The 25,172-nt window shown below is 46.8% G+C and overlaps 2 protein-coding genes across 2 annotated transcripts in view; both read left to right on the top strand.

Annotated features, from left to right (window-relative positions):
• The window catches only part of GRIK4 (glutamate ionotropic receptor kainate type subunit 4), a 498,388-nt gene extending 478,174 nt beyond the window's left edge, over positions 1-20,214 (top strand). Inside the window, exons 18-20 of the mRNA XM_025266749.3 lie at positions 336-464; positions 15,619-15,737; positions 19,404-20,214. Coding sequence (XP_025122534.3) covers positions 336-464; positions 15,619-15,737; positions 19,404-19,763 — 608 coding nt within the window. The 3' untranslated portion in view covers positions 19,764-20,214. The remainder of the gene's footprint in view (positions 1-335; positions 465-15,618; positions 15,738-19,403) is intronic.
• Positions 20,215-24,466: 4,252 nt separating this feature from the next.
• On the top strand, positions 24,467-24,875 carry LOC102396706 (60S ribosomal protein L30-like). Its single transcript, XM_025265958.3, has one exon. The coding sequence runs from the start codon at positions 24,484-24,486 to the stop codon at positions 24,829-24,831; it is 348 nt and encodes a 115-aa protein (XP_025121743.1). The 5' UTR covers positions 24,467-24,483; the 3' UTR covers positions 24,832-24,875.
• The last annotated feature ends 297 nt before the right edge of the window (positions 24,876-25,172 follow it).

The following is a 25,172-nucleotide window of genomic DNA, read 5'->3' as shown; positions in this document are numbered from 1 at the left end:
TGGTGCCTGGATGGGGAGGTGGGAGGCACAGCTGTCTGTCACTTGACCCACAGTGGGGTCTTGGCCATGGGCTGGGTGTGCCAGTCAGCATGGAGAGAAGGGAAGTAGAAATACCTGGTGCCCCACTTGGGGCCAGAATACAGTCCTCTCCACGGAGAGTCCCAGCCTGAGCACAGTGGAGAGCCGTGCTCCTGCGGGGACCCCAGCCCCTCCCCTCCTGTGCTACATGGGCGGGGTGGTGGGGGGTGGCAAGGAGGTTGAGACCTGGCTGGGGAGCAGAGAGATGCAGACGGGGCACTCACGTCCTGTGTTTCGGGCTCTCCTGTGACCCCCAGGCTCCGTCTTTCGGGACGAGTTTGATCTGGCCATTCTCCAGCTGCAGGAGAACAACCGCCTGGAAATCCTGAAGCGCAAGTGGTGGGAAGGGGGCAAGTGCCCCAAGGAGGAGGATCACAGAGCCAAAGGTAAGGGCAGCCGGGGCCCCCCCTCCTGCCTGGGAGACCACAGCTGCTTATCTCTGGCTTCCAAATCCCAGGTCATTGCAGGTTGAAAACAAGCCTCGAAAGGAGCCCAGGGCCAGGCTGGGATCGGCGAGGGTCAGCCCTGTCCCCAGATCTCGGCTCCCTGTAGGGTATCCACTCCCGCCTGCTCCCAAGCTCTACAGATGCTAACCCTGCCACGCATCTCAAGTCCAATCACTTCTGCTCCAGCACCACCTCTTCCACTGTGGCCTGTGTCCCTGGCACTCCACAACCGCACGATTACAACAGCCTGGCTTCTTTTTCCCATTTTTGCTCCTCTTCAGTGTTCTCTCCAGGGCTTCCCAGGTGGCGCTAGTGGTAAAGAACCCACCTGCCAGTGCAAGTTAGATGTAAGAGACTCAGGTTCAATCCCTAGGTCGGGAAGATGGGCATGGCAACCCACTCCAGTATTCTTGCCTGGAGAATCCCAGGACAGAGGAGACTGGGGGGCTGCAGTCCATAGTGTCACAGAGTCAGACACAACTGAAGTGACTCCACACTCACACACACAGTGTTCTCTCCACCAGGAGCCTTAAAAAGGTCATTCTTTTTAAGACGTACATAAGATTGCAGCCTTGGGGGCTTCCCTGGCGATTCAATGGTTAAGACTCTGCCCCTTCACTGCAAGGAGTGTGGGTTCGATCCCTGGTCAAGGAAGTTCCTCATGCTGTGAGGTGCAGCCAAACGGGAAGAAAAGAGATTGCAGCTTTGGCCTGACAAACCTCCCAATGGTTCCCATCTCACTCAGAATAAAACTCAAGCTTTCTATGACTCCCGACCCTACCTGATCTCTTCCCTGCGTTTTCTTCCTGCTCCCCAAGCCTGCTCCTTCAGAAGCTCCCTCAGAGGGGCCATCAAGTCCCCACCCTGCATACCTCTCCCCCTCCTCTTAACTGCTTTATTTCTCTTTTCCGACTTTGTCACTACCTGATATTATTATTTTCTATTAATCTGTTTACTTTCTGCCTCTTCTAGAACATAAATTCCATGAGGGCAGAGTGTGTCTTCCTCACAGGGCTGTCCACTGGGCCTGGCACATGGATTTTGTATTGAATGAATGAATGAATGCTAAATCCAGCTGGATAGAGAGCAGTCACTGACTGCCGTGAAGTTGAGGCGGGGCTTCCCCTGTGGCTCAGCGGTCAAGAATCTGCCTGTAATGCAGGTGTTACAGGAGACATGAGTTCAATCCCTGGGTCAGGAAGATCCCCTGGAAGATGGCAACCCACTCCAGTGTTGTTGCCTGGAGAACCCCTTGGACAGAGGAGCCTGGCAGGCTACAGTCCATGGGGTCGCAGATAGTTAGACATGACTGAAACCACTTAGCACACCTGTGCGAGGGTCCTGAACACGCAGCATTTTCTGTCCGGGGAATATACACCCTGGCTCACCCGGAACAGTCTCGGACTACGTATCTGCTGTAGATCAGTTAATGCCTGTTAGTTATTTTTAGAATGCCCTTTCATTCTCCAAATGTCCTGGTTTGAGCAATAAATCATCTGGTCACCCCAGTGATCTACTGCAGCCTTGCTAAAATATGTAGCAAGTTTACCTATACACGCTGTCCCCCGGGGAGGCAGCAGAGGAGTAAAATGGATGATCCTTGCACTTCCCCTCTTGGCTCAGCGTGAGTGATTATCCAGGATGAGACAGTGAGGGAGTGACTTTGTGCTCCTAAGTGTCTCCGTGTGCATCTTGATCCTGCAAGGAGAGGGTTCAGGAATACAGGAGCAGCCCTTAGTCATTTAGAATATCAGTTTTTTTTTTGTTTTTTTTTTTTTTGGCAGCACCTTGCAGCATGCAGGATCTTAGTTCCCTGACCAGGGATCAAACCTGTGCCCCCTGCAGTGGAAACACAGAATCATAACCACTGGACCACTAGGGAAGTCCTGATCTGGAATAATTTAAAATAGAAACAGAGAGGTGGACCTGGGACCCAGAGTGAAACAGGAGAGATGTCCAGGTTTCTGGCACTCTAAAAGCCCTTGATCCTCCTCCAGCCCTCTCCCTCCCACAGTGGGTTGGGTGCCTTCTGTGGCTTTGGATTGATCACTCAACATGCTGCGTTGCAACTCTTGGTGTCCTCTGCCTGGTCAATGGCCCCTTAGAGTGGACCTGTCTCCTCTGCTCTATGTCCCTGGCCTTCCCTGCAGAAACTGACACATAATGGGCACTCAGGGAAAGTTTGTGGGATGTGTGATTAGAGCCACTGACTGACAGCTGTCAGAAGACACCACTCACCGTCCCCCTGGGCCACACTAAGGTGCTGAATGACACTGCTGTGATGGTTTCCTGGGTAGCCTTCACTCCCAGAGCTCTCCACTCTGTAGAGTTGTTCCTGACTCTGACAGCTGACTGGACATACATGGGGATGCGGGGAGGCTATAGATGAGGGGGACTGATCAAAACAGGGGTGGCTAAGAGCAAGGGCTCAGAGAGCTGCAGGGACCCCACTAGCTCTGGCTGCTCCAAGCCTCCCTCCTCTTCTCCTTGTCACTGGTGGTGAGGTCCCCCGCTTTCCTTCCCTTTGTAAACCTGATCCTATTTGATCTTTTGGAGCCTGGTTTCCCCTCGAGACTTACTACTGAGTTATCCCAACTCTCCAGTTTCCCCTTTCATCCCTGACTGCTAAACCCAGCCCCTGGCAGTTAGTATTTGCTTGCGTTTATTTTCACCAGTAATCTATAGAGGAACATTTGGAGGGCAGCAGATCGGCAAGGACATAATGAAAAGGAGCTGGGACCTTACGGTTTTCACTCAGGGACCTCAATTTAGATCATCTCTGTCCCATTCACGATTTCACCCAAAGTCCAGTGGAATCCCCCCACTGCCCAAGAATGGAGCTTATCAAACTTTTGCTCCCTGCACACCTGTTTGTTCTGCCGACCGCCACTATGTTGGTTCTCTCCCCTGAGGCAGTGTGGACAGGGCTCAAAATCATGAATAGTGGGTCAAGGGGACTCTGCTCCATAGATGGCCTTGTTATTTACACTGTAAAATGTCTTTAAGCCTTAGTTTCCTTCTCTGGAAAACAGAGCTAAAAATAATAATGACCCTCCTTGGGCTATTGCAGAGATCGAATGAGATAAATCATGTTAAATGCTTAGCAGGGCACCTGGTTCAAAGGAAATGAGAAGTGATTTTATTCTAAATTTTTTATCTAAATAAGCAATTGAGGTCTGAATAGTGTCCACAAGTGCATCTGTCCACCCTGTATTCCTTCAGGCTACGTAGTTCTTCTTCAACACATAGGACATTAGTTTTCTGTTAATAGTTGTTCCCTATGGACTGTGAAAACCTTAAGGACAGGGTCTGTGTCGTTTGTATTTTTCTATCCCGGTGACCAGCATATCATTTGACATTTCATCAGTACTTGATGCAAGGAATGGAAAGGAATGAATGAATCAGCCATCATCTCAAGGACCTACAGACTGGTCCTACTTCCTAAGTCTGTTTTCCTCCAGACAGCCCTGACATCCAGGCAGTGGATGGAAAGTGTTTACAGAGCCCCCACTGCCTCCAACAAACAGTGGAGACCACTGTGTATCAGGCACTGTGCTGGGCTCCAAAAGTATCAAAAGCAATAAGACGTGGCCCTGCCCTCAAGAGGCTTAGCACCTAGAGAGAGGCACAGATCATCTCTGTAACAGTCACAATGCAGAGATGCTTCCATAGAGCTGGACAGAAGGTATTATGAAGCCCCAGGGCAATACTTCTGAGCAATATTCAGGGAAGGTTTACAGAGACATGGGGCCTGGACCATGAAAGATCCATTAGGAGTTACAGCTTTATTTATTTTCATTTTATTTATTTATTTGGCTCTGCTGGGTCTTCACTGCTGCACGGGCTTTTCTCTATTGTTGTGTATGGGCTTCTCACTGCAGCAGCTTCTCTTGTGGCAGAGTACAGGCTCCAGGGCACATGGACTTCAGTAGTTGCGGCTTCTGGGCTCTAGAGCACAGGCTCAACAGGGATTGAACCCAAGTTACCTGCATTCGCAGGCAGGTTCTTTACCACTGAGCCACCAGGGAAGCCCGGGGAAGTCACAGCGTTAGGAAGATGATGGAGTGCAGCTGCCACACTCAGGAATTAGATTCAAAAAGCAGGGTGAGGTTGGAGTTAAGAGGACATTGAGAAGTGGGTGAAGGCGTGTGGACAGCAGACCAGTGTCCCAGCCTTTCCCATGGAAGAGATGAGCCGCAGAGGGGACTGAGTATGGACTTTTGGGGGGTCTGGGGACACAGTCACAAGTGTCTCAAACAGACCGACATGTTTGGAATATCCTTAAAGTCTTCTGTTTTGTCCTAAAAACACGTGTGAGTTTTGCATCTGATAGCCGAATATGGGCATGTTTATGTAATGGAAAAACCCTTTTCTGGCCTAAACCCTGGGTAAAATTGTGTCTAGGAAGATGTCCTAGGAACACCCCAGAGCTCTGCATGCACCTTGGCACACCATGAGCACACTGGACCGAGTTGGTGACGTTGGTGGCAGACCTCAACAGTTCTGGCATGAGATGGGGCATCAAGAAAGCAGGTGTCGTGGATGGAGCTCTGACCTGTCAGTGGCATTCATGGTCCCAGGGGACAGTCATTGCCTTGGGAGGAACAGAGAGGAGATACTGCCTTTAAGTTCTAAAAGAAGCTGTTCCAACTCAGCAGACACGGTGTTCTTAGAAGTCAAGGTGTTTGATTTGCTAAAAAGTATTTTGGAATACAGAAGGCCAGTACCTGAAAAGAAGCTTGGTGTAAAGCTGGCACTAGAACTTCAAAGACCCAGGCCACCCAGGCTGCAAACCAGATAAAAAAGTGCCCTCCTGAGACAGGGAGTTTCTGAGCAGGAATGGATGTGTTAGAATTTGGAGGGGCCCTGAGAAGGAGCCTGATGTCTAGCTGAGAGGTGGAGAGTACCAGAGAGAACTCTGGATTTGTTGGTAATGCCTAGAGGCAAAGAGATTTTTGCTTGCTTCCAGAGTTTGGCAGACCCCAGAAATATGTGTCATGCTGCATGGAGTGGGGGGGCATGAGAGATCGCAGGTAGGGACCAGGGGCAGAGAGGTCACAGGGACAGGCCTGCATTTTCCAGGGTCCCAGACAAGGATATTGGAAATCTAAGTCGAATCCAGCATTAGGACAGGACGCCTAACTCCACCCCCATGACATCATCTCCTTGCCAACCTCAGACCTGAAATATATCCAGAAGTGAAAGGGGAACAGAGATAACACTGTATTTAACTGAGTGTAAACATGAAATTTCGGAGAAGGCAATGGCATCCCACTCCAGTACTCTTGCCTGGAAAATCCCATGGGTGGAGGAGCCTGGTAGGCTGCAGTCCATGGGGTCGCTAAGAGTCGGACACAACTGAGCGACTTCACTTTCACTTTCCACTTTCATGCATTGGAGAAGGAAATGGCAACCCACTCCAGTGTTCTTGCCTGGAGAATCCCAGGGATGAGGGAACCTGGTGGGCTGCCGTCTATGGGGTTGCACAGAGTCAGACATGACTGAAGCGACTTAGCAGCAGCAGCAGCAAACGTGAAATTTAAACATAAAGAAATCTGTTTCTGGCAATCAGGTGAAAACAGAAGCCTGAGGTAGACATTTGGTACTTTTATAGGAAAATTAAGTTGTTGTTTTTGCAGTGCGGTTGGCTTGGGATATTCTTCCCCATTCCACAGAGGTTTTAAGAAGACTGTCTGACAGCAGAGCTCAGAATGGATGGAGGAGAGATACAGGGAAAGCAGGCTTCCAGGGAAGATGGAAAGAAGTGAGCAAGAGGCTTCTCCCCACTCTGCAATTGGGGACTGAATGTTCCCTGGCACGGAGAAGAGAACTGAGCAGATGAAGAGGGAAAATAAACAGTGGAAGTCATCCTTGCCCAGGTCGCATGTGCTTCAGAAGATGCTTGGGTTCTATCAACCAGCTGATGCTGTCTTGCCTCCTTTCAGTCGTCCTTGAGTACAAGAGGGGGAGCCGTATTAATCACCGGTGTGGTCCAAGAAGGGGCTGTGTGGGAGATGCTGTGCAAATCAGCGTAAGAGCCGGGGCTTCAGTTCCCAGCCCAGCCACAGCAGCTGGTGCCAGTTTAACGCACTGACCCCATTTCTGCCATGGCTGAAACCCAAGCAGACATTACTCAGAGAGGCTGAAAGGCTTTCTGGCTGAGTAAAAGTCCACGTGACCTCTGCCAAGCCAGGCCAGAAGCACTAACCTGGAAGGACTGGAGCCACTGCTTGGTTAGTGTGTGACAAATTAGCCATCCGACTTCCAGGATATAACTCACTGCTTGACAGACCTCCCCTCCCCTGTGGCAGAAGAACAGGAGCCAGCATGGCCTGGAAGCTCTCTTCCTTGAAGTCTTTCGTGGGGGCCCGGAAGGGAGCCGCAGGACCATGTTTTTTCTTGCATCTCAAATTGAACAAAGGGCAGTCCTTTTCATTTACTTTCCAAAGCAGCTCCTAGGAGATCTTTCTTTTATTGATTGGAATCCCTTGGCTTCCAAATGGACCTAAAGGAAGGAGGAGAAGACGGAGCAGACTGAGAGGGATGGAGGTGGAGGGAACTTTGAAGGGGATCCTTATCTCACAGACCTCTGAAGCTGAGAGTGACATCAATTAGGATGTTTCAGACAGTCACGGTGCCTGGCATAATCCTTTTTCTACTGTGTTATCCTATTAAAATGTGATATATTTTAAAGAAAAGGATCTGATGCTACTCCACTTCTAATCCAATATTATAGCTCCAGCATCGCTGCCAAATTCCAGAGAAGAATCCTAACATTGGGCTGATGCCACCAATCTGAGTTGTTTTTTTTTTGCCAGGTCTTCCTTGGCTCTGATGAGAACCACAACATTACCCCTTGGCTTCATCTATCCCCATTTCTTTCCCTGCCTATAACTCAGTTTATAACTCGGTTACCTGCATACACAGCTGAAAAACACAGATCATGTGGAGGACAGGAGCATTACAAAAAGAAGCAGGCTTCATTCCAAGCTGCTTCATTTTCTTCTGCCTTGTCTTTTCAAAAGCACTCATTTTATTTATTTTCTCACTCAACTCCTATAAAAAGAAATATCGCTAGCCACTCACAGGGGCCGACATCCCCATTCAAGGGGATTGTATTACCTAAGGCTTTGCAGAGCAATACCCAGACAAAAAGGTAGTCGGTGAATTCCAACGAAATTAAATACTTTTATCTTAAAAAACACAAGCTCACAATCAGGCTTCAAAGGAACATAAATACAACACCGGGCTGTGAAAATCAGGATCCCCTTTCAAGGATGGAAAGGAGGCCAGTGGCATTGACTCACAAAATCCTTAGAGAGCAGGAAGTTTGCTGTCTGGCATGGCGGGAATGAAAGTGTGAGACATCTTAGCAAGAGTGGGGGCGAGTGATGAGAGGGGTGGGGGGAATTGTGGGGACATTTTCCCTTCTCTTTCTTCCCTGGGGGCCCAGCTCTATTATGCTGGCTCTCTAGTTTCTCTGGAGATAGCCAAGACTGGAAACCTGAATATGGGAGTTTAGATAGTGTCTCAAAGTGATGCTGGCAGAGAAAGCCTCTTCCTAAACAAATCGGATTGACTGCTCAGAGACAGGGAAACTCTGGGATTGGGGGTAGGGGTAGGGTGGAAAGCGTGATCAAGAACAGGTGAACCATGGCCCAGTGTGTCTGCATCAAAGGAGGTCAGCAAGTATAAAGACCACAGCCGCACCGTGTCTGCAAAGTGAGGCAAGCTTAAATCAATGGATCTTCGATCCAAACATTAGATATAATGTTCCCAAGGAGAGAAGGGGTTTTTATAAGTGGAACTCACAGCCCATACATGGGCTTCCCTGGTGGCTCAGTGGTAAAGAATCCACCTGCAATGCAGGAGACACGAGTTGGATTCCTGGGTCAGAAAGAACCCCTGGAAAAGGAAATGACAACCCAGTCCAGTATTCCTGCCTGAGAAATCCCATGGATAGTGGAGCTTGGCGGGCTGCAAATCCATGGGGTCGCAAAAGAGTCAGTCATGACTGACTGACTAAGCAACAGCACAGCCTCTCTCCCCAGGCACTCGGGACAGGACTGGGGCAGTGGTCCTAGGAACGACTTCCGTCATGGGGAGCCAGGATGAGTCCTGTAATCATGCTCCTGCAGCATGAGGGACAATGGGGGCCCCCAGTTCCCCGGAAAGGTGGTGTAGGGTAGGGATACAGGCTGAGACTCCAGCTTCCATTTGAATCAGGCACTTCCGCTTGCCAGCTGTGGGGTCCTGGGCAAATTACCTGACTCCAGTACCTTGGTTTCCTTATCTGAAACATAGAGGCAAGGGTAGTGCCAATTTCACAGGGCAACTGTTAGGATTGGATTAAAACATTTAGCCTAGTAAGCTGGCTCATAGTAGACATTCATAAAGGTCAGCTTTATTTTTATAAACATTAGCTGCGCAGCCAGACTTACCTGGATTTCACATCTTAGCTCTGAAGACTTGGGCAAATTCTTGAAGTTCTCTGAATTTCTGTTTCTTTAACTGTAAAATGCCGACAGTGGACCTTCTTTATAGTGTTTTTAATGAGAATTGAATGAGATCCGAGGTGCTCAAGCTTATACTTTGATAAATTGTAAAGTGCCCCTTCTATAATTTTTATTTTGATAAATTGCAAAATTTATCAGATGCGTTTCCCATCCCTCTTCTATTCTGTTGCTTTTCCTATCCTTATGCCATCACTGTCTCCAGAATCTTCTAAGGTCTAGTCAACAGATGTCATGATCGATGCAAAAAGAAATGGCAAACTTAGTTTCACAGTCCTCAGCGGTGCAAACCTGATGATTCACTTTGTATTTTCTGAAAAGGTCATGCAGGTCAGCTCATATATGGGCAAGTAAAGTTGCTACTTACAACAAAGAAGTCCATAGAGATGGGGCCATTTAATATATTTGCATGAATGTAGGTGAATGTGGCTCTGGATTGTTTTTATTTATTTAGTTGCTAAGTCATACCTGACTCTTTGCGACCCCACGGACTGTAGCCCTCCAGGATAATCTGTCTGTGGGATTTCCCAGGCAAGAATACTGGAGTGGGTTGCCATTTCCTTCTCCAGGGGATCTTCCTGACCCAAGGATCGAACCCTGGTCTCCTTCACTGGCAGGCGGATTCTTTACCGCTGAGCCGCCAGGGAGCTTCTAGACTCTGAATTAGTTAAGTGCTTGAAAATCATATTGGTCAAAGAATCCACATTCTTATCAAATGTTGTCAATCTGGAAGACTGCACCAAGCTTCAGCATCTAGCATAGTGCTCAGCTCATGGGAGCTTCTCAAGAAGGATGTGTTGACTGATGTCAAAGACAAAATACACTGCCTCCTAAAGGGATTGTGGTACCAGTCTCTCCTCTCTCTGCCCCTGCCATGTGACTCCTGTTGCCTCTGCCGCTTTGCTTCCCAGGCTCCCATTCAAAAGGAACTGTCCTGCCTTGCATTTGCAGATTTCCACAGGACCACCTGGAGATATGCACGGGCTTTAAGGTCTGGGATATATGTGCACCTGAATCCAAGAGGTGACTATTTGCTGGTCAGACCCAAAGGCAGAGCAGGTGGCTGGGTGGGTGGGTGGAGATTCAAATCTATTCAGAGATACTCCCTTGCAGGTGGCCCATTCCTCTCTGTGGTTCTGGAGACAGCATTCTTCATTTGCATTTGTCAACTATCATTTGTATTTGTGGGCAATCTGTGAATGACACCAAAGTTAGTCTTTAATCCACCGAGAGTTTATGGGGAGAGTTTGATTCCATTTTAGTTTAATAGTCTTACTTCTGGGACCCAACTGAGCCTCAGAAACTCGTGTCAGGAAAATCTCAGTTTGAAAGCCATCTGTCTGGATGGCTTCTGTGTGGTCTTGTCTGAAGAAGGGGTAGGGGGTGATAAGATGACTCCAGTACAGGTGTGGAGGCATCTATGGGTGCATCATGGGCCTTGGGGTCAGACTGGAGGGAGTCCACATGACATGCTCCTCTGAGTGATGGCTGTGAGCCAGGGAAGGCGTCTGACTTCTAGGAGAATGACTAATGACGATGTTAACGGAACCGCTGCTCCCTCCTAACTCTGCTTCCCGCTCGCTCCCCACTCCATCTGTTTCTCAACTGCATCTCTGCCAGCAATCTATTCTTGCCTCCCCTTTGCAATAAGTTCCTAAAGGCACGGGCAGTATACAAGCCCCGCTCCTACGGGAAGGGGGCCACTCAGCCCGGAGTCAGCACGCTGGAGCTGACAGCCCTGATTAACATGCTGGTCTTGAAACACAAGAAGCTGGGAAAGAGAGGCTGTGGGGTGTTTCACTGACTCATGGTTTCTACCAGAACCCTGTTTAAACCTAAGCTCCTCCAAGAAGCTTTCCCTCACCTGATCAAGATTATGCCAGCACAGATCACCTGTTTGTTTATAACTCTCCCCCAGCCCCACCCCCCAGACCTGCTCAGGACCACGTACAGTCAAGTCTACATTGTGGATCATCCACGTCATGTTCAGTCCCACTTTGGCCAGCCATTCAGTACAATCTGGGCCATCTGCCCGTGTCACCAGGCTAGGAGAATTGGATGAGGGCTAGTGCTCAAACTCTCAGTCATGTCTGACTCTTTGCGACCCCATGGACTGTAGCCCCCATGCTCCTCTGTCCATGGGATTTATCAGACAAGAATACTGGAGTGGGCTGCCATTTCCTCCTCCAGGGAATCTTCCCGACCCAGGGGACAAACCCACACTGTCTCTTACATCTCCTACACTGGCAGGCAGATTCTTTACCCCTAGTGCCACCTGGGAATAATAGATGAGGGCTGGCCTACTTTATTATTAATTTAAAAGCATTTGATTAGGAGTGAGTACATATCACAATATGAATCCAAAGTTTTGGGTAATGCAGGCTTCTATACCTGTGATGTCCTTATCCTCTTTCTGTCAGCTCATTTTTTCAACAAGCATTTATTGACTCTTATGGTGGGCCATGATTGTGGTTTTACAGAGCTGAACAAGACATGGATCCTCTTTTCAAGGGAATCACAGTCTAGTGGGAAATCAAGGTATCTACATTAAACTAATGATTATTCTATGCAGTTTTAGAGTGATACAAGATGTATTAGAAATCTTCTGACCAGAAAGATCACTCGGGCAACTACATGGATGGTAAAGTTGAGAAGGACTGGCTGTGTACAGAGAAATCATTTTGGAGTCTTCAGCCAAAGTCCAGGCAAGAGATGGTGAGGGCCTGAGCTAGGGACGTGGTAGGAGAGACAGAGAGAAGGGTAAGAAATTAAAAAGCATTTAGGAGGTTAAATCAGCAGGACAGTACATGGAGGACAGGCAAGAGACCCAGTGCAGGGAAATAGGAGAATATGCTTCAGAGCAGGCAAAGACAATTGAGAAGCCTGGAGGAGAGCAGAGAGCAATGGCTTCATGAAAAAAAGGAGGAAGAGGAAGTTCCCTGATGGTCCCATGGTTAGGATTTGCCACTTTTACTGCTGTGGCCCAGGTTCAGTCCCTGGTGGGGGAAATGAGATCCCAACAACCTCACAGTGTAGACAACAACAACAAAAAAATGCAAAAAAGGGGTTGGTTGACAATGTCAAGTGTTACAAGAAGTCATCTAAGTTCAGGACTGGAAATTTTCTGATAGATTAGAAACAAAATGTTCATTGGTGACCCTGATGAACTTGGTTTTAGCGGTACAAAACAAAATTTCATGGGATGACAAGTAAATATTCGGGAGGATAAAAGTGAATTCAGAGCACAATAATTTTCTCCTTTAGATACCATAGACAGATCACCTAGCACCTAAAAGCTTTTCTTGAATGTCCAAAACTATGTTTGAGGTCTGAAAAAAATTATTAGCTTCAAAATGCAAAAAGAAAACTGCTAAATTAAGTTGACGTGTAATTAAATATCTCCAAGATGTAACATTGTTTCAACTTCATTAACTTTACATTTAATATTCATAAAAACTTCATTACATTTAGAAACAATTTTTCAGCTTGATTTTTCTCCTTTTGCAAACATTCTCTTATATGCACAATAACTGCTAAGAAATCACAGCCAATTATACATTAATTGTTGCTTGCCACTCCGTCACATCAGAAGCAGAATTTTAAAAATGCATTTAACATACAATGTGGGTACATTTTCTTTTTGTTTCATGTGGGCTGGGGCCTCCAACTGTAAGTGTTTTAAGAGCTATCTTAAAATAGTTCTGATAAAGACAAACTGTTTCAAAAAGCTTGGCCAGGGAAGAAAGGAAAAAAGAAGGTATTCACTAGACAGAGCTGGAGGGAGGAGAAGGATTTTTTATTTTTCTTTTAAAATTTTAAATTAATATTTTATACTGGAGTATAGCCAAGTAACAATGTTGTGATAGTTTCAGGTGGACAGCAAAGGGACTCAGTCATACGAATACATGTATCCATGTCCCCCAAACTCCCCTCCCATCCAGGCTGCCACATAACATTTAGCAGAGTTCCCTGTGCTGTACAGTAGGACCTTGTTGGTTATCCATTTTAAATATAGTAGCATGTAGACACTGATAAGAAGGGAAAGACTTGAGTGTGTTTTCGTGCTGAGGGAAAAAGCCAGTGGGGAGGACAAGATTGGGGAGGGCCAGGATGGGGACAGAGGGCAACAGGGAAACACTGGAGCCCAGATGGCAGAACTGGACTTGAGGGTGGAACACCTCCTCTGCAGAAACACAAGGGGAGGTTGAGTTCCTAAAAAGGGATCCTAATCTTTTTTCTGGAGCTGAAGCTTCAATACTTTGGCCACCTGATGCAAAGAGCCAATTCACTGGAAGAGACCCTGATGCTGGAAAAGATTGAAGGCAAAAGGAGAAGGGGGTGACAGAGGATGAGATGGTTAGATACCATCACCAGCTCAATGGACATGAATGTGAGCAAACTCCGGGAGATAGTAGAGGACAGAGGAGCCTGGCATGCTGCAGTCCATGGGGTCCCAAAGAGTTGGACACGACTTAGTGACTGAACAACAGTGTTTTTTCTATATCAGGCAGAACTATCTGAAGGTAATAGGAAAGTCCATGGTACCTCAACAGTCACTTGGGGCTCTGTTTACCTAAACAGGCGGGCCTCCTTGGCATCAGTTATCACTTCCCCTTCACTGGGGAGCCCTTTCTCCACAGGGGCCGGCTGGAGAAACTGGTTAGCCCATGATGTCCAGGTGCATGTTCTAAAACCCGGTTCTCACCACCCCTAAAGCTGAGGCTGCACACCCCAGCTAGATTCCTGGGGCATTCCCCCTTAAGTGTCTCTTTTGTGTCTCTGATGTTCCTATGGTCAAAACCTTCTACCTAAATGGTTCCAGGTTAGAGGGACAGGTCATCAAAGAAGCCCAAGCACCTTTGTCCTAGAAGGAAGAAATCTACTCCAAACTCTATATGCGTTCCCTTAGAACTGAGTTTTTAAGTTGTCTCTTGGTTTTGATTATTCAAAATAGAGGATGCTGTATTCACGCAGGTCCTCAAGAGTTGGCTGTGTGGACCTGCAGACCAGAGTGTATAACCCATTGGGTGCATTCATGATGTGAGCCCTTGGAGTAGCAGATTATTAGTATAGGCAGATGCTGTGCCACGCTGTGTTATTTTAAAAACAGAACAAAAACAAAAAAAAACAAGACATTCACTTGAGGCTTTATGAGAGGAAACCCAAGGCATCTTGAAATGGCTAGGCAGGGATATTTTTCCAGCTTTCCCAAGTACAGGAAGCAGTGTCATATTTCTGCTCCTAAACCCTGGTTCATCTCAGCATTGCAAGACTCGGGCTCTCCCTGACATGACATAGCTCCCTGTCCCATGAGGGTACTGCTGGTTGAACAGACGCTCAAAACGTGCAAGTATCCAGGAAGAGCACAGGAGGGAAGCCACGCTCTTGGCACTTTCCTAGATAAAAGCTGCTTTTAGATTTATGATTGTGGCCCCTGGTGAATCAGAGTTTCATGTGTTTCTGACACTCCCCCCCAAAAAGCATCCAGTTACATAGCGAATGTGGTGTTTGACATTGCAGAAGTGAAACAACCGTATAATTCTAGAAGTATTTGTTAAGTATATGTTATGTGGACAGTTATCATACTAGGAAGTGAGGTTATAACCATATATTGTCCCTGACTTGAAGAAACTTAGCTATGTACGATGCTTTCCTAAATACCAATTTGCAAACAAATTTTAGGCCTGGCTGGAAAAGAATCACCTGTGAAATGCATTTAAAAATACAGATTCCTAGGCATCATTTCCAGAGGTAGGGATTCCGTAGGTCTAGGGTAAGGACTAGGGATCTATGTTTTTAATGAGCTTCCCAGATGGTTCTGATGGCCTTCAGGTTTGGGAGCCACTGGTCTGGTGGAATAAAAAGTTTTACTTTCCAAGGAAGTATTTTAGTAACATGTTGACACAGATAAGTAAAGAAACTTTTTTCTATCCACAGTTAGGTTACAAGTTTTTTATATCCATAGATATAAATGGCTTTATATCAAGCAAACACAGTGTTAGGAAGATTGACTACATTTTTGTGAAACAGCTAGAATTTGCTGGTATTTTGATATCATTGTTATCGTTGTTGTATAGTCACTAAGTTGTGTCCAACTCTTTTGCAACCCCATGGACTGTAGCCCGCCAGGCTTATCTGTTCATGAGATTTCCCAGGCAAGAATACTGGAGTGGGTAGCCATTTCCTTCTCCAGGGGATCTTCCTTATCCAGGGATCGAACTTGCATCTCCTGCATCGCAGGCGGATTTTTTACCACTGAGCCACCTGGGAAGCCCTCTGGTATCTATAGGCGAAATCCAATTTTGCCTGAGCCCATTTTCATAAGATGACCTCCACTCCCGCCCCAAGAAGCCTCTCACCAATCTCCTCCATCTGCATCTACATCCCCTTCCCCTCTTCTCCTCCGGCTATGCTCTGCTTTTGTTTCAAAAGAATAATTGTATCTCAGGGAACATGTGTGTGTAAAGCATCTACAAGTCTCAAGTGCTGGTAATTCAAATAACATTCAACATTTTTCATAGAATAATTATGTCTCCCAGCTCTTTTACGCTATTTTTTTGTTTGTTCTCACTTTCTTACAGGACTAGGAATGGAGAATATTGGTGGAATCTTTGTGGTTCTTATTTGTGGCTTAATCGTGGCCATTTTTATGGCTATGTTGGAGTTTTTATGGACTCTCCGACACTCAGAAGCAACTGAGGTAAACCTTCTAATGGGTATGACCTATATAGTGTTGGCAGGCAGGGCAAAGTTCAGAGGCTCATGCAGGGACAAAGGTCACTTCAGACAGAACCTGTGAAATCCCACAGGAGGGTGGGGGGCCCACGGATTTAGCACAACTGTGATTTAAGGTATAGTATTAAAAGGAAAAACAAGCAAAAGTAACCAGGTTACAATGGAAACAGTGGCTTTGGCTCTTCCATCTTAAGTATGTTTTTGCCTTGCAGGTAAAAGCTGTCTAGAGCTATTATCCTAATTCATGAGAGCTCAAAATGGCATCTTCCTTCTCAGAGATTTGGAAGAAGTTTAATTCTCAGACCTGTGACTTAGAAACTGGGTTAATTAAGCTTCACACAGATGGAGGAGTCTAAGAAGGAGGAAAAGACTTTATCCAATTGTAGCCCCATTCTACCTCCTTACATGCTACTTGCATTATATGTTTGTTTTAATTGGGGTATAATTGCTTTTCAGTGTTGTGTTAGTTTCTGCTATACAACGAAGTCCATCAGCTATATGTGTACACATGTCCCCTCCCTCTTGAACCTCCCTCTCCCCTCCCCTCCTCCCACCCTACCTCTAGGTCATCGCAGAGCACCCAGCTGAGTTCTCTCTGCTATACAGCAGCTTCCCATTAGCTATTTATGTTACCCATGGGATAGAGAGCAGTATGGAGGTTCCTCAAAAAACTAAAAAACTAAAGTATACTGGCATCTATCTCAGTCTCCCAACTCCTGATTGTCCTAAAATCTTTCTCCCTAACTGACACTGGAGAAACAGCTCCTAACAATAACTAAGAGTCCAGGGCTCCTCTAAACCTCTGCGGTCCAGCCTCATGTAGGGCCTCGATTTAACACAGCTCACCAATCTCTTCCTCTCTCATGTCCCCATAGGACTTCCAAGTCATCACCCACTCCTCATAACCCTTTGCTCCTTCATGACTAATGTTCCCTCCTGTCTCACCAAGAGATCAGGAGTGACCAGTCCCCACTGAAGATCGCCACCTTAAAAATCCATCCACAGCTGGAGCCACCCCTGGGGCTGCCTCGCATGTTCTGGTCACCCCTCCACCTCATTCCCATCTTTCCTCAGCTCCTCTAGGATTATCCTTTTTCTCTCATTTATTTTTTCTCCCTGTTCTCTCCCCAAAGTCCACAACTACACTAATGTTTATCCCATAGTCTCAAGTAACAGCCATGTTACTATTGCTCTTGCCCTCCCTCTCTCTTGCAAACCCAGGTGATCCACTGCCTCCACCTCCCTGTCTCACCTCCCATTCTGGCCTCACTCAAGGACAGCTGGCTTCTCCCCACCTCTGCCCTGAAAGGTCGTGGCTAAGAGGCCTAACCTCTCCCAACGAACGAAACCAAAAGATAACCCACTGGGCCTTATTGGACCTCAGTGTGGCCCTTGATGAAGTGGGCAGTTCCTTCCAGAACTCTTTCTTCCCTTGCCTTGCCTGCTCCAGACTCTCTTGGTTCCCCACCTCCTTCTCTCTTTAGCATTACTGGCTCTCTTCCTCCATCTGTTCCTTAAACAATGATGCTCGTACCTCTCCCTAAGACCTCATTTAGGTGTTCCTTGCCCTGTGAAACCTTCCCCACATCTCCTGCCTTCTCCCCCAAATCAGAACGCTACTCATTTCTCCTCCCTTCCACCACCCCTGTAACCAGAGCATAGAGCAGTCACACACTGTGTGCCAATTATTTTCATATCAGCCTGGTTACTAGACATTTTGCTACCCGAAAGTAAGGACTTGGTCTTTAGTGTCAGTATTCCCACTACTAAGAATTTGATACTCAGTTGACAGTCAATACATGTATGTTGGTATATTCTGTCACATATAATAGATTAGACAGGAGATGATGCTTTTGTTATTATTAGAAGCACGAGAAGTCAAGACTTGCATAGAGTCTCTGCTATTTATTGACAGTCTTGAGTCTCGTCCTGACTCAGGCCGTGTTCCATTAGGGGAGTCTACTTCTCTGTAGCTGCTTCAGGTAGAGGATCTGTGTAAGCTGGGTTATTTTCCCAAGAACTCACCCATGTTCTGGATGTACCTTGAACAATTCAGTGAGGAGTTCAAGCTCTCCCAACATCTAGAAAGAAGAGTAAAGGCTACATGAACTATTTGACTATGGTAAAGCAACTTCCCGTTTCTGCTGATAGAATGGGAAGACTGGAAGAGAGAACATGAAAGAAAAGAAAGTTCCTCCTCCCATCCTGGGGGGAAAAAGTGTCCTTTCCAGCACAGAGTAGAGAACAAAGCAGAGCATGTACTCACTCTGAAGTAGGTAGGTGTAGATTCAACTTCTAGGTCAGCTATTTGTTAGTTAAATAAGTCTAGTAAAGTATATAAATTCTTTGAGCCTCCATTTCCACATCTGTGAAATGGGTATAACTATGATAGTCATGGGCTTCCCTGGTGGCTCAGATGGTAAAGAATTCACCTGCAATGGAGACCTGGGTTCAACTCCTGGGTTGGGAAGATTCCCCTGGAGGAGGGCGTGGCAACCCATTCCAGTATTCTTGCCTGGAGAATCCCATGGACAGAGGAGCCTGGGAGAGCTTGAACTCCTCACTGAATTGTTCAAGGTACATCCAGAACATGGGTGAGTTCTTGGGAAAATAACCCAGCTTACACAGACCCTCCACCTGAAGCAGGTACAGAGAAGTAGACTCCCCTAATGGAACAATTAATGGAACAATGCAGGCGATCGCAAAAAGTCGGACATGACTGAGTGACTAAGCACAGCACATGGTTGTCATGGTACAGGTTCAAGATTCTTCATTCGCAATTCTGAAACCTAAAAAGCTCAGTTCAGAAAGTTCCAATTTTTTTGTTTGATGCCAGCATATTTGGTGACAAACCTCGACTTGGACTTGTATGAGGCTAATGTTTATGGTCTTTCTCTCACTTGGGGTGAGCATATATACCTTTTGCTACAGAAATATTAATGTGTTTGAATGCAGGGTCTTCCCCAGAGCCCACTGGAACAGATACATAATGTATTTTATGTTCACTGTATTACCTTGTCCAAATCCAAAATATTCTAAAACACAGCTGGACCCAAGAGTTTCTTATCAGGAAAGCTGCAGGAGTAGATGGCTGTTGTACAGTTCTTGTTAGAACAGCAGCCTCTCCAGCCATAACCAGCTGATTAAAAGAAATGAGACTTTTTAGCCTGAGAACAGAATGTTCATGGAGACAGGGCTGCTTTTTCAAATACTTGAAAGACTGACATCTGGTAGAGGGATTAGTTATTTAGTCAGCTTCAAGGTCCAAATTTAACTGGGATCCATGGATGACAATTTCAGGGAGAGGAATTAAGTCAGTAGAAGGAAGCAGCGTTTAAGGGAAATATGCAAAACTGGTAGGGGCGCTTTCCCACCGCGGTGAGATCACTGTCTTTGAAGGTGTTCAAAGTTGAAACAAGCAGCTGGTAGGGCTGTTGCACACGATGGTATGGAGGATGTTTGAATATTAAATAGCGGGTGGAAGTGAGAGGATGAGTTGAAAGACCATCGATCATTTACGATGATAAAATTCTGAAACTCTGCGCCCTGATCGCTCGCCCGAACTAGCACGCTGGGGACCGTATGGGGCTGCTCTTGAAAGATGGGGCTGTGACCTTCCCATGTCCTGCAGGGGTCCGTCTGCCAGGAGATGGTGAGCGAGCTGCGCAACATCATCCTATGCCAGGACACTGTCCATCCGCGCCGGCGGCGCTCTGGGCTGCCGCCGCCCCGGCCCCCCATCCCGGAGGAGCAGCGCCGGCCCCGGGGCACCGCGACGCTCAGCAACGGCAAGCTGTGCGGGGCCGGGGAGCCAGACCAGTTGGCGCAGAGACTGGCCCAGGAGGCCGCCCTGGTGGCCCGCGGCTGCACGCACATCCGCGTGTGCCCCGAGTGCCGCCGCTTCCAGGGCCTGCGGGCGCGGCCGTCCCCGGCGCGCAGCGAGGAGAGCCTGGAGTGGGAGAAGACCACCAACAGCAGCGAGCCCGAGTAACCCCGCAGCCGCCTAAGATGCTCCGCTCCGCTGCCCGCTGCGGGGGCGGAATGCGCCGGGCCGGCGCCTGCTGCCCGCCGGGCCCTCGGACTTGTACAGCGTCCACCCTTCTCTCCGGATTTTGGATCCAGTAACTTTACAAACAGATCAAAGAGCCTGATGCCTCAGCCGGAGGCGGCGCCCTGGTCCGGGGAGCTGGGGCCACCCCAGAGACGATGCGCCCAAGTGGCAAGGGACTCTCTGCCTCCCAGCCACAAGCCCCCCTCCCCTCAGTGGGCCTTCCCATCCCGCCAAAACTACAGAGTCCGGGTGGGGGTCCCTGTCCAGACCGTCAGATGAATTGGTGGCATCATCAGTGGAATTTCCCCCTAGGAAGGGGCCATTGTACCCTGGGTCTAGTTCTTACAGGAAAAAAAAAAAAAATTAAACTCAACAGGGAAGTTTTTCTTTTCTGGATTTGTATATTTTTGTTAATGTTCTTTTGTTGTCTCTTTTGCCTTCCTTCCCTCCTTTGTAGTCTCAATTCTCTTCCCTTGTTTTGCTTTCTTGGGGAGGTGGGGAGGCTGGGTTAGGGATTGGAAGTCACCATAATCTCTGTTACCATTTCCCTAAATTTAAGGATATGGAGCAGCCAGTGCATCAAACTCCAGGTGCTGAATTCTCCTTTCTGTGTGGTGACTGGGGACACAGGGGCATGGAGGAGAAGGCTCTTGGGAAGAATTAGGTGGAGAGTCTCCAATAAAGGTCAATTAAAGTAATTTTTAAAACGTCCCAAACCAATGAACTCAAAGTTGACTGAGAGAACTCCAAATGCCTGAGAGGTTAATATGTCCCTTCTTTTTGTTTCTCTTTTTGACTTTCACTGTGATTGGGTTTGGTGTGGTCTTTGGTGAAAGTGATCTCTGAGGAGGAGAGAAGAGAGAGGAGCGCAGAAGGCATTGACTATCCCAGGGCTGGTTTAAGGAGCAGAGAGGGTAAATGCAAACTTCCTGGACAGTGGCCTTGGCTCAGTGTTCATGGGGTGTGGGGTGGGGAGAGGATGGGGCCCCCCTGCTGGTCCGGTGCAGCCTTTGTTACCTGCACCTCTTTTTAACAAAATTCAGTAGCTGCCTATGAAGCCAGAGCTATCCTGGATTGGGTGACTTCTTGCTACTGGGAGTAGCAAGATGGGAGACCTGGGTACAAGCGCGCGCGTGTGTGTGTGTGTGTGTGTGTGTGTGTGTATGTGTGTGTGTGTTTATTATATAGAAAGACTTTGCCAGGTTCCTGGGAGAGAGGTAGGGCCTTGTGGCCAGTGCACAGGCCTGGGAACTAGGAACTCTTGAGTTCTTACCGACACATGGGCAGTGGCCCCCTTGTATGACTTCACATGAAGCATCTCACTTCTCTTCCATCTGCACACTCAGAGTTACTGATGCTTTCCAGGCTGTCAGGTGCCTGCAAAGTGCTTCTCTACTTGCGAGATGCTTGCAGGGTCCACAGCATCTTCTGACGGGAGGGGCAGCCTTCCCAGCAGCCACTTGACCTTTGCTTGGCTTCTCCAATTGGGAGTTTCACACACAGAGTTCTCATGTTCTGATGGAAAACAAATTCTATGCAATTTCTGTTTGTCAGTTTAGAAAATCCAGAAGGAGAGAGAGCTAAATAGCTACAACGATCACCTGCCCCGCCATCAACACCTTGAATCGAAATTGTCCTCCCGTTGTTTCTGTTCTGAATGTACTAACGTAAAGACCCCTTTGGAAGACGACGAGCTTAATTCCATGTTTTTGCCATCGACATTAGGTTGACATCTTCTTTGTGCCAGGACAGTTGGTTAGAGCAGCCATCCTGGGGGTACCCTGAGGCGTCAAATAAAGGATACCGGTTTTGTACTAGGCTGACCTCTTCTCTCACATGAATTTCAGTCCTTTCACTTTTTCCTCTTAACTCATCAAATGTCAGCAAGCTCTGCAGACACGAGTCTTTTTTTTAAACCTTGCTCGCTTGAACCACCTGAAGGAACACGGACTTGGCGGGAAGGGCACCTGGAGGCCGACAGACTGCAGACCAAAATGGTGCCACGCTGCCCTCAACTCCAGCCCTTGCTTCTCACAATGTGGTCCCTACTGTCAGATCACATGTGGAGCGGGAAGGGTTTTTTTTTTTTTTTTTAAGACAAATAAAACTCATTTTTATGAGCAAGATATCTTGATCAATAACAAACTTTTTTTAATGGATTAGTGAAGTAAATGTCCCCATGAATCATTTATAAAGTCTGTTTCTTTCACGGAATAAAGATAAGACTGGCAGCACAAGGCAGTTTCTATCAGCTGCAGAAACCATTGTTGCACCTCGCTCAAGCTGCTGCGAATTTGCAACCAGCTAGTTCTCTTCCTTGGTTCATCTCCACTTTTTATCTGTTGGTTGTTGCCTTTCTTTTCCATTCTGTATTTTCTATCTGACTCTGTATACTGTATAAAGCTGTTTTTTCTTGTCTGTTTATCTTTCTTGGACTGGAATATTTACAATAAAACAGAAAGAAACCCTGAAATGTTAGTGATGGATGAAAGCTGTCTGGGTTTCGAAAGAGTGGTTTGGTGTGTCCAAAATCCAGGTACTCTGAAAGCAAATAAAAATATAAACCCACATTTTGTCTTCCCCTCCACCTGCCCTTCTCTCTTGCCCTCTCTTCAGTTCCCACCCCCTTCGGCTCTTTGTTCAGACCCCAGAAAAACCTAGGTGGCTTCTTTCAGTTTGTAGTCCTGGAGACAGAGTGAATCCCCACCTCCCACCCCCAAATGGATACACATGTTAATGAAGTTCAGGATTCATAGGGTTTTGTCTTCCTAAATGCACTTTCACAGAATAGTCATCTATTGATACCTAGGGTAACTCTAGTCAGATATCACCCCAGATTCCACTGGGAGCTTGAAGATTACATCAATTAAAATATAATACTTTGCTTTATTTCTTTTAATTGCCTTGCAGGGCCCCAACGGTCACAAGATCTCTACCTCAGAACCCAGGTGGGGTGTAAGTTGAGTACATAGATGGCCAAAAATCTTTTGGCTTCCTCGAATCCAATGCTCATATGAGAATATTCATCCTGGGAACTTGCCAACCGGCCCTCTTATTGGTTAGGTGAGACCGAAATATCATGATAACCAATCCGCCTGGGGCTGCTCTGTGAAAGTTTATTAGTTTGGAATTCCAAGGAGTTTAATTTTCTTTGGGAATCCAAGGGGGACTTCCCATGGTGCAGAAGGCCAGAAAAGACCGGGGCATTTCAGACTCGGCAGGCTGGTGGTTTGAGTGAAGCTTGAGAGAACCGTTTGTAACCCTCCCTCCAGTGGGGTGTGCACAGCAGTAAAGCAGTCTGGACACGATAAGGGGGATTTGGTTCCCTGATGGGTAGGCGACTCTCTGGAGGTAATAACAAAGAGGCCTGTTGGGAAAATTCAGAGAAGGAATCCTTTCATAAAGATTTCACTTAAAGCTAGTGCTTCCTATGGGACCTCTCAAAGAGAAAAATTAAGCCTTTAGTTGCTTTGAGTTGTTCGCTTGTCTTTCTGTGAAAGGTGGCTTCTCCCCACAACCCCACAGGCAAATCCTCCAACATTAGCCAAACGGAGTGTCCTCAGGGGCTGACAACCGGGGGATCCTACTGCATGCCTCAAAGATTGGTGATGATGTGCCTTTAGAGAACTCCTCTCATAGAAAAAAAATTTGTTATTGCTGTTTAGTCGCTGAGTCTTGTCTAACTCTTTTGCGATCCCCATGGACTATAGCCCACCAGGCTCCTCTGTCCATGAAATTCTCCAGGCAAGAACACTGGAGTGGGTAGCCATTTCCTTCTCCAAGGGATCTTCCTGACCCAGGGCTCGACCCAAGTCTCCGGCATTGAAAGGCGGATTCTTTATCATCTGAGCCACCAGGGAAGCTAGAAATAACAGTTGTTGATTGCAGAGGAAAAACTCTCTAAGTTTTAAAACTGAGGAGGTCAACAACCCCTCTGTAATTTAAGGGCAACCTGGAAAGAGCAGTTCTGTCACTATCAACAGAATGTTATCCTTCAAATTCTATTAATTTCATACTAATTTCCAAATCTGAATGAAAACATATTAATGTTACCGTAAGAACTGGCACGAAGATCAAGAAAGAAAAATGTTTGTGAAGGGAGTAGAATGGAAAACAAACTCTCTGATCAGAAATGGCAGAAAAGTTGATGGCCTAAGAAGAACCATAAAGAGGTTGAGTGTATGGACTTCCCTGGCAGTTCAGTGGTTAAGACTGCTTTCCAATGCAGGGGGTGAAGGTTCGATTCCTGGTCAGGGAGCTAAGATCCCATGTAATGTGCAGCCAAAAAGCATAAAAGAGAAGTAATATTGCAGCAAATTCAATAATGACTTTTTTAAAAAAGGAGTTGAGCATATAATCTGCTCATATATTAAGTGAGACCATGCATGTAAATATTTTAATGGTCAGGATTGAAGGAAATGAGTCAGAGAACCAATGCATTGTAACTGAGTTGTATCTGGGGAGTTTAACTTATTTACAAAGGTAAATATATAGAGTCTTACTGCAAATATGTAGAGTCTGTATTATAGAGGATGGAGGTCAGACACATAAGCGAAATGATCCTCCTGCCAGAAAACTAGCTAAAGAATCCTGCTGCTCGCTTCCTGGCCATCTTGGTGGCTGCTCTTGGTTGGAGGCGTCCCACATCTAAGGCAAGAAGATGGTGGCCGCAAAAAAGACGAAAAAGTCACTGGAGTCGATCAACTCTAGGCTCCAGCTGGTTATGAAAAGTGGAAAGTACATGCTGGGGTACAAACAGACTCTGAAAATGATCAGACAAGGCAAAGCGAAACTGGTCATCCTCGCCAACAACTGCCCAGCCTTGAGGAAATCTAAAATAGAGTATTATGCCATGTTGGCCAAAACTGGTGTCCATCACTACGGTGGCAATAATATTGAATTGGGCACAGCATGTGGAAAATACTACAGAGTATGCACACTGGCTATCGTTGATCCAGGTGATTCTGATATTATTAGAAGCATGCCAGAACAGACTGGTGAAAAGTAAATCATGTACAATTTTTCTTTAATAAAACTGGCCAGAGCTTGTTTAAAAAAAAAAAAAAAAAGAATCCTGCTAACCCTTCAGAATCCCTTGTACCCAATCCAGTGTTCTCTCTTGACTATGGCAGAAAAGTCAGAGGGGAACAGGGACCAAGAGGCCTGTCATCCTGTTGGGAATTATTCTTAGATTCGTGAGTGACCTTAAGAGGGTGTTTCTTCAGTCTACAGCCCCACATTAGAGTCTGTGTCTGTCTTCTGTCTGAGAAGACAACAGTTACCTGTAAGAAACAGTGAAGATAAAGCACAAAATATTCAAGTGCTGGAGTGTGTGATTTGGAATCAAGT

This window comes from Bubalus bubalis, chromosome 16 (genome assembly GCF_019923935.1).
Source record: "Bubalus bubalis isolate 160015118507 breed Murrah chromosome 16, NDDB_SH_1, whole genome shotgun sequence".
Lineage (NCBI taxonomy): Eukaryota > Metazoa > Chordata > Mammalia > Artiodactyla > Bovidae > Bubalus > Bubalus bubalis.
The sequence above is the reverse complement of the archived record's forward strand: the minus strand, read 5'-3'. Positions and strand labels throughout refer to the sequence as shown.